General features: G+C 37.5%; 1 protein-coding gene across 2 annotated transcripts in view; it reads left to right on the forward strand.

The window, feature by feature from the left end:
- UBE2J1 (ubiquitin conjugating enzyme E2, J1) overlaps positions 1-4,703 on the forward strand; it is a 21,908-nt gene extending 17,205 nt beyond the window's left edge. For both annotated transcript variants that reach the window (XM_006778263.2, XM_015557686.1), the window contains one exon: positions 4,086-4,703. In XM_006778263.2, the coding sequence (XP_006778326.1) occupies positions 4,086-4,364 (279 nt within the window). In that variant the 3' untranslated portion in view covers positions 4,365-4,703. The remainder of the gene's footprint in view (positions 1-4,085) is intronic.
- The last annotated feature ends 5,066 nt before the right edge of the window (positions 4,704-9,769 follow it).

A 9,769-nucleotide genomic window follows, 5' to 3' on the forward strand; every position in this document is an offset into this window, starting at 1 on the left:
TGAGTAGAGGTCTTTTAGACTTATTTCATAGATACCACCTAGGTAGCTTAATTTTTTTGGTGCGATGGTAAACGGGATTGTTTTTATAATCTCTCTTTCTGAAAGTTCACTATTGGTGTATAGAAATGCCTCAGATTTCTTGGGGTTAATTTTGTATCCTGCTACATTGAGGTGGCTGCTTTACATGCAAGTGTAATATAATTCACTGAGATGTTACACATCAAATTCCAGATAAGCTGTTTTTTAGCCTTGAGGGGGCGAGAGATTGCCGAAAGTCTAAATACAGCAGATAGCATTAGGCCATCTGTTGCTTATTCATGCAGATTTTTTAGCCATGTAGAAATAGGAAAAATACTGATGGTAGTTTTATGTTCTTCCAGTCTGTCAAATTTTTCCCTTTTCCAAAAGATTGAGGTTCTGAATAAGCCATTCCAGTTTGTAGTAAAAAGCAAACACAAAACTCTTCACATGATGATTATTCCAGGTTATTATAGAAAAATTTATGTGATTTATCTGTGTCTGTGCTTTTTAAAAAGTATTTAAATTAAATTAAATAAAACATCACATTCGTCCACCTTTCTAGAAATGGTTGCTTCAGAAGATGGAAACTATTATGACTTGTCTTTATTCTGTGATATATGTTAGGCAAACAGCAAGGATTTAGAAGTCCTACCACCAAACTTAAAGCATTTTGAAAATGCTAAAGTCCACTTGATTCTTCATCTGGCAGTTCAATATGAACTGCAAAAATTTAGTCCAGTTAGTTCTTCAACTCTAAATAAACCAGGTTCTCATGATCAGGTTACAGTTTTTCCTTGATGTGATTATTTTAAATAGAAATTTTAGAAATTTAAAACACTGTAGCACTAGCTTTTAATCAGTTATTATCTAAATGTAACAGAAAATATAGAACCTAATTAAAATAGTATATCTATATAAATATTTCCATTAAGTACATGTACTAAAATATCACCTAAAGTCAATGTTTTAAGGGATTGTTGTTCTAACTATATTAATCATATGTATAAAGGTCCAAACAGCTATTCTCAGTCAATTCTTTTTTTAAGCCTAAATCTGGTATCTCCAAAGGAATATATTAATAGTAATGATGTTAATAATAACTAATATTTACTAAGCAATTGTTTATCCTAAGCACTTTATATCATTATCCTGTTTAATCCTCACAACTACTGAATTGGATATTAGCCTCATTGCACAGATGTGGGAGCTGAGATTAAATGACTTGTTTAGGGTCACATGTTTACAAAGTGGTAGCGCTTTCCTAATAATGATAAGGTTTTCTATTTAGTCAGGTATATGGGCAGGTACAATGCCCATGTCTATTTTAGTCAGGTAAAATGTTTTCCCCTCAAACTAATGGAAAATAATAACATCTATATAATAAAAGCCTAATATGCTAAGTGTCCAGTCGTTCGATCGTCCGTTCAACCAAAGTGTAATATGCTAATGATATGCTAAGGCCGCTCAACCACTCACTATGACGTGCACTGACCACCAGGAGGCAGACACTCTGACCAGTAGGTTAGCTTGCTGCTGGGTTCTGGCTGATCAGGATTGAGCGAGACAGGCTGGACACACCTTGGAGCCTTCCTTCAGTCCCTTCCTGGCTGGCCAACCTCTTGCGTCCCTCCCTGGCCCCGATCGTGCACCAGTGGGGTCCCCCCACCTGGCCTGTGCCCTCTCGCAATCCGGGACCCCTTGGGGGATGTCAGAGAGCCAGTTTTGGCCAATCCTGGTAGCCAGGCCGAGGAACCCCTCTGGTGCACGAATTCATGCACCAGGCCTCTAGTATAAAATAAAAGCTTTAAGCTGAGTCAATCTCTTGTGCTACTTTCCGAATTGATAGGACCTCATGTTTTTTATTTTCCTTAACAACCCATTTTCCTTTATAAGCCTTTAGTGCAGTGGTTCTCAACCTTCCTAATGTCGCTACCCTTTAATACAGTTCCTCATGTTGTGGTGACCCCCAACCATAACATTATTTTCGTTGCTACTTCATAACTGTAATTTTGCTACTATTATGAATCATAATGTAAATATCTGATATGCAGGATGTATTTTCATTGTTACAAATTGAACATAATTAAAGCATAGTGATGAATCACAAAAACAATATGTAATTATATATGTGTTTTCCGATGGTCTTAGCTACCCCTGTGAAAGGGTCGTTCGACCCCCAAAGGGGTCGCAACCCACAGGTTGAGAACTGCTGTTTTAGTACTTTTGCTCTATCAGATACTTTTATCTTGCCTGAGCAATTGAAAGAATGGCAGATTTCAAATAGAATGTTTTATTGGCAACTGTAACTCAGATCAACTCACTGAGTATTATTAAGTCACTACATGACGCCTAGGACAATGTAAGACCTCATAAAATGCTGCAGCTTTGTGTATCTCAGTGATGGCGAACCTTTTGAGCTCGACATGTCAGCATTTTGAAAAACCCTAACTTAACTCTGGTGCCGTGTCACATATAGAAATTTTTTGATATTTGCAACCATAGTAAAACAAAGACATATTTTTGATATTTATTTTATATATTTAAATGCCATTTAACAAAGAAATATCAACCAAAAAAAAATGAGTTTGTGTGTCACCTCTGACACGCATGTCATAGGTTTGCCATCACTGGTGTATCTGCTCTCTTCAGTGAGCAGATTATATCTGGGAGTCCTGGAGTATGGAAGTCCAAGTTCATGCAGTTTAATTCACTATTAGTACTAACATATTTTTAACTCAAATTCAGTAGTTCTTTTCTACTGCTGTGTTATGCGAAACTACATTTGAGTGCTTCCAAAGGATAGTTTTAAGAAATATAGATTATTTAAGCCTTTTAATGCTGAGATGAATGTCAGATTTAAAATGTAATTTCTTCTGCAGGTAACTGTGATGAGCAATTTTTCCCCCTAATGTTTATAGCTGTTGCCAGCACAAAGCCCATCCTTGTACCTTTCTAAAAAAGTATTTGAATTACATTATTCAATTCTTTTTTCTTCTAAATATTAAGTTTTTCTCTGATGGAAAGTATTTAAAATATTTTATATTTGCCCAGTTTTTAAAGTTATTCTGAATTAAACATGCATTTTTTATTTGAAAGAATGTGTATGGACACTAATATAATCAGTATATACTTGTTTTCAATAAGAAAATTAAAGGACACTGGGTTGTTGCAGGTAGAGTTAAAGTATCTATAGAAATAAAATGGAATTCATATTAAAGAGCTTTCTTGTCCATAAGCTATAATTAAGATTTTGACTCAGTTGGTACCACATTGTGGTTATGCTTTGATGGAGCAGTCAGTAAAGGATAGAAAGCATTTGACATCCAGTACTTTATGAGGAGCAACTAGTATACCAAAGTACAGGGTACATTGAATCTCCCACAACTACCTCCACATTTTTCTCAGCACATACCTAAGGAACTCTTGATATCACATAAAGTAACACAATTCAAACATGCAGTAAAGGGTTCTTCTAGACGTGTGTTCAATTCATTTGACAAGAATTGTGAGAAAGGATAAACCTGGTTGGAAAACCACACCTAATTTTTACAACAATATTGCTGTGAAGAACATACGGTTTGAAATTATTTTCCATGTTCTACGATTGTTGATGGAAGCATCTTGACATAGTCAGATAATATTTAAAGAGGCACACTGTTGAGGGTTGTCTTTTTTGCCATTTAGAATGGCAAATCTTAAAGCAGAAAGTGGAAATCAAATTGCTTCTCTCCTTGACTCTCCTTATAGGAGGTTACAAATGCCTAGCAAATTCTGTTGGAGTTACAGCTGAGGGAGTATAGAAAGCTGTCTATGGAGAATATGGGTAAACTCTGTCCTTGTCTTATTTTTTCTAGTAAATTCCTCTTGCATTTGTTGAGTACTTGGAATATGTAATATTGCTGGCTTACTCAAAAGGGTAATAGTCTCAACAATTAGATAATTCTTGGTAGTTTTGCCCTTAATCGTGTTTAGTGTTCTATGATTCTTTATACTCTTGAATAGATAATAGGTAATGTATAAATATTCTTTGCCAATTTCAAATAAAATTTCTTAAAATTTTCTAGTATGCAGTCCAGAGCCCCTCAGGAGAATCCCTTCAACCACCTGCCCCACCTGTAGCTAAGAATACCTCCATGAGTCCGCGACAGCGCAGGGCCCAGCAGCAGAGTCAAAGAAGGTCGTCCAGTTCACCAGATGTCATCCAGGGCCTGCAGCCCAGAGACAACCACACTGATCATGGCGGATCTGCTGTACTGATTGTCATCTTGACTTTGGCACTGGCAGCGCTTATATTCCGACGAATATATCTAGCCAATGAGTACATATTTGATTTTGAGTTGTAATACTGTTTTGTGTCTTAAGAGCTGTGACTCACTGCTTCATTAAACATTCTTCATTGGGTATAGTCTAAGAATTGTTTACAAAAAATTTATTTTGTATTTGCCCTGCATTCCTTTTTTTTTATCCTTATAAACTCAGTAAAACTATAGCTAGTCATTCAGACTGTGTCCTGCTTAGTTTAAGGTACTGGAAGTGAAGTCCCTTGTCTCATTATATAGCCTGCTTTACAGGGAAATGATATGTTATTTCTCATGCTTCAGCTTGTTTTTATGTAAATTTGTGATAGTTTCTGTATAGCCCTTTTAAATTTTTGGATAAAAGATAGTGTTTTTAAGTTCCAATGAGTATTAGTAGTTAATATCATTTATTCAGTACTCTGTTTCTACTTATGTAGAATGATAGAGGGATAAGAGTTAAAAAGGCAAAGTAAAACCCATCCAAAAGCTTACTTCCTGGGAAACATTGGGATTACCCATTCTGTGATACACTTTATGTCCTAAACATTGTCAGTGAAAGTTACTATTTCAGTCAAACATTTATGAGGAAATGAGGTTTCATCTTGGTTACTGGATTTTACTTGAAGAGGGAATAATGCTTTGTAACCACTTTGATGTGTTGTTATTCCATTCTCTCCAAAGAGCATCTAAGATTTAAAAGAAAGAAAGAAAACAACCCTCCATAGATCTTTGTTGGAAGGAAAGGAAGGAAGGAAGGAAGGAAGGAAGGAAGGAAGAAAGGAAGAGGTTAAGTGAGAGTATCTTAAGATTTGAATGTTTAATCTGCTTTGAATTGTATATCTTTTGAGATGTATATATGCCTAGCTTTGTAATCACTATAAATTTAATTATTCTGGAATATGCATAATGTTATACTATTTCTTGTACCATATTAATAGAAAAGCTCAGGGCCGAAGCAATAGTGGTAGAAATTAGAAAAACCTTTACTTGGAATTGTACACCTACACAAAGCCCAAGAAGTAATTTTCCACGCAAAATCAATATATAACATAGTGCTAGTTAGCTCCACAGACTCTAGTAGACACTTTGACCATCGTAGTGCCTAGCGAAAACATCATTACAGAGAAACATTGCCTTCATTCAGCATGTTCAGTAGCAGCATTGAAGGCACTCTTGAGAGCATTATTAGTGAAGATTTAATTTTTAAATACAGGCAGTCCCCAGCTTTCAAATAGGTTATGCTCTAAAGATGCATTTATAAGTTAATTTTTTTTACACTTCAATGTTGTAAATGTGTTTAGGTTCTAGACCAGTCCACACAAAGTTAGTCCATAATGTATCTTGAATAATTTGGGGGATGGTATCCATAAAGTCCTTATGTGGTTTTAACTAACTGAAATTATGGGCATGATAGAAACAATTTGTAAAATGATTTTAAAGGCAAGTTTAATTTTTACTTCTGCTATGGGACTTTGGTTCTATAAGTGTCACACAATTTCTGTGTCTCTCTCAATAGCCATTTTTCCTTTAGGTCTGCATTTAAAATAAGAGTATATTGTATACTGTGGTATAATACATAATGGTATTAAACTTTAATAAATGAGCATTTTAACAGTGTTTACAGATTGTTTCTGTTATATCTACAATGAAGGTGGTAAAGTCTAAAAAGCCCAAGGACTTTACGAAGACCTCATATGTTAGGAAAACTATAGGTTACCATTTTAGAACTTTATTGCCATGAGAAAATGCATTCTGAAGTCTTGGTTTAGAACATAAGATATTAAAATATTGGTTCAGTTATCAATGGTCTCCTAACAGGTCACTGACCCTGGAAAGTCAGTTAATGTTATCACCAGAGGAGGAAATCCCTGCGCTCTCAGCCTATGTGGGGATGAATCATGCTAGAAACAGTCTTCCCTCCGTTTCCTCTCAGTCATTCCTTGAACCAAGCCTCCGGAGCTATGTGATCTTCTTGCATGTTTCCATGGGATATAGGAAGTACCTATACTTTCAAATTGACTAAGCCAAGAAATTTTACATTGTGCAGATCCTTTTGTGTCCGATTAGCTTCTCTTCCTTCACGTCAAATGGCAGACCACCTTCTTTGTGTTCGGATTTATTTTTAACACCTGACACACGTATCTAAACGTGACATCCTTTATGCTCCTTTCCTTTCAGCTTAAATATGTTACTTAAAAATCCTTAAGTTGTCAGTCTGACCTCCATTGCGGAGTTCATGAGCAAAATTGATCTTTGGGGCCATTTTAATTCACACTCCACTGATGGGCCTCTTCAATAAACTTATTTTTAAAGCCGCACTTTAACCCTTTACTTACAGCATAACCAGATGCATGATCTGGCAGGTAAATGCTTGGGACTTATATTTCCCCAGTCTTCAGATTTATGTAACAGTGACTTTTTCTTTGGCCAACATAGCACATGCCTATATGCTAAGGTATTTCAAATTAGCATGCTTGAAGAGATATATAATGTCTGTTTCACCTGTAACTGTTTAAACAAATGAAAACTTTCAGATTTTATGTATTGTGGGGCTTTTATGTAGCACTTTACATTTTCATGCTGCTGATTGTTTTTATTCTGAAATAAATGAATTTCATCAAAATTCTCAACTATTTTTTTTAAATCCTTTAAAATTTCATTATTTTGACTATGGAAATATACAATTTCTATTTCAGGAGAATAAGAAATCTTTTTGTTATTTTAACTATGAATAAACTTTCTGGCATTTTGAGACCTCCCATTTTATAGACCAGAATCCTATATAATAAAAGGGTAATATGCAAATCAACAGAACGGTGGAATGACAGGTTGCTATGACACATACTGACAAACGGGGGCAGACACTCAACACAGGAGCTGCTCCCTGGTGGTCAGTGCACTCCCACAGGGCGAGTGCTGCTCAGCCAGAAGCCACCCGACAGCTGGTGAACACGGCAGTGGCAGGAGCCTCTCCCACCTCCGCAGCAGCACTAAGGATGTCCAACTGCAGCTTAGGCCAGCTCCCTAAGCTGTCAGTCAGACATCCCCCAAGGGCTCCCAGACTGCGGAAGGGCACAGGCTGGGCTGAGGAACTCCTCTCCCCCGACTACCCGGAGTGCATGAATGTCATGCACCGGGGCCTCTAGTCAGTAAATAAGCAAACCTCACACATTTAGACTTGAGCAGAAACCTAGGCTGAAGTACTGAAAAGTCTATATTGTTTTATTACATGCAAATAAGTATATGAAAGGCAAATGCATTTAGTGAACCTGACAGCAATAATGTGTACATTAACGTATACTATGAAAGCCTGTGGGAGGTTGTACATTGCTCAAAAACTGTTTGGAACTCTTTAACAGTTGCCCTTCAGAACTAGTTTGAACTGCTCAATAAAACCAGTGACTTTATTCATACCTTGTTTGACCAAAGGTTGTATTCTTTATATCATCTGGTCTTCCGTCCATTTTATGTCCTTGAATATTTTCTCCCATCTTTTCACCTCATGCTCACTGCTTTCCCTAATTAGCCATCATCTCTGAATCAGTGCAGTAACTTCTAACAGGTCTCCACTCTTGCCCCATTCCTGACACTGCAGCCAGTACACAGACCTGACTCTGTCCCATCTCCATTGCTCTTACAGGCTTAAACCCTTCCTGTGTAGGACAAAAGGCTATGTGTGGCCAGAGGCCCACCTAGCTCTGTGGCCTAATCTAACTCAGCAAATGCTAATGGGGCTGTCCCTCAGTTCTGAGCCTGAGCCACGGGTCAGCCCTCTGTCCTGAGAGAAATGAACAAAGCTCTATAGCCACTTCCTCACACCACATACACAAATTAACTCAAAATGAATCTGAGACCTTAATGTCAGAGTGAAAACTGTATCTTTGTGACCATGGGTTAGGCAGTGGTTTCTTAGGAGATTGAAAGCACATACAACCAAAGGAAAAGAGGTAGATTTTATCGAAATAGAACTTTTCTGTTTTAAAAATTATTTAGAAAGTGAAAAGAACACAGAGTGGGAGAAAATATTTACAGATAATATATCTGATAAGGGACTTGTATCTAGAAATATTAAAGAACTCATAACTCAATCTGATTTTAAAATTGCAAAATATTTGAAAAGACAGTTGTACAAAGAAGATGCACACATGTCAGAACTACGTGAAGAGATGCTCATTAGTCACTAGGGAAATACACATCAAAACCTCAGTGAGCTAGCACTTCACACTCACTGTGATGGGTAGAATCAAAAAGGGTGTTGGTGAGGCTGGAGCTCTCACACATTGTTGGTAAGAATGTAAAGTGGTACAGCTACAATTCCTCAAAAAATTAAACATAGAGTTACCATTAATACAGCAATTCTAATACACAGGAGAAATGAAAACATCTCACAAACTTGTATGTTAATTTCCATAGCAGCATTAAGAGCCCCAAACTGGAAACTCAAATGCCCATCAACTGATGAATGGATAAACAATGTGTTACATCTATGCAGTGGAATATTATTTGGTAATAAAAATGAAGTCATATATATGTCACAACATGGATAAATCTTGAAAACGTTATGCTAAGTGTGTGAAGCCAGCCACAAATGGCTACATATTGTATGATTCCATTTATTTGAAACTAGAGGCCTGGTGCACGAAATTCATGCACGGGTAGGGTTCTTAGGTGTGGCCGGTGATCAGGGCCGATTGGGGCCTGCCAGATGGGGGAAGGGACCGCTGGAGGTTGGCCTGCCACAGGAAGGGACCAGGGGAGGTTAGCTGGCCACGAGAGGTTGGATGTGGGAGCGCATTGGCCACCAGAGGGCAGCTCCTGTGTTGAGCGTCTGCTCCCTGGTGGTCAGTGCATGTCATGGCGACCAGTGCATGTCATGGCGGCCAGTCATTCTGGTCATTCCAGTTGTTCTGGCATTCCGGTCGCTTAGGCTTTTACATATATAGATGTCCAGCATCGGCAAATCCAGAGAGGCAAAGTAGATTGCTGATTGCCAGGACTGAAGGGAAGGGTGACTGCTACTGAGTGAGGTTTCTTTTGGAGAGGTGAAAATGTCCTAAAATTAGATAGTGGTGATAGTTGCGCAACAACTTTAGAATATACTAAAAACCACACTTTAAAGAGGTGAATTTATGGTATGTGAATGATATTTCAGTAAAGCTGCTATAAAAAAAGTTACACCATTTCCAGCTGTGGTTTTCTTCCTACTGTAATTACATAATTGAACTACTGAAAATGGTTTTTGAAAATTGGTAGGACCTAAAGTTGCATCTGGAACGCAGCAAGACAAATATTTCTTAAAAACCAACATCCGGCACAACTCAGGGGTTCCGGCCAGTCCTTTATAGACTCGTGTTCCAAATGGAAGAGAGGAAGAGAACAAAATCGATGGAAAAGAACTTTAATAAGTCTCTCCCCTTACCCACTAAATCTTTGGCAGGAGAGGGGTTTTT

This window comes from Myotis davidii, unplaced genomic scaffold (assembly GCF_000327345.1).
Source record: "Myotis davidii unplaced genomic scaffold, ASM32734v1 scaffold269, whole genome shotgun sequence".
NCBI lineage: Eukaryota > Metazoa > Chordata > Mammalia > Chiroptera > Vespertilionidae > Myotis > Myotis davidii.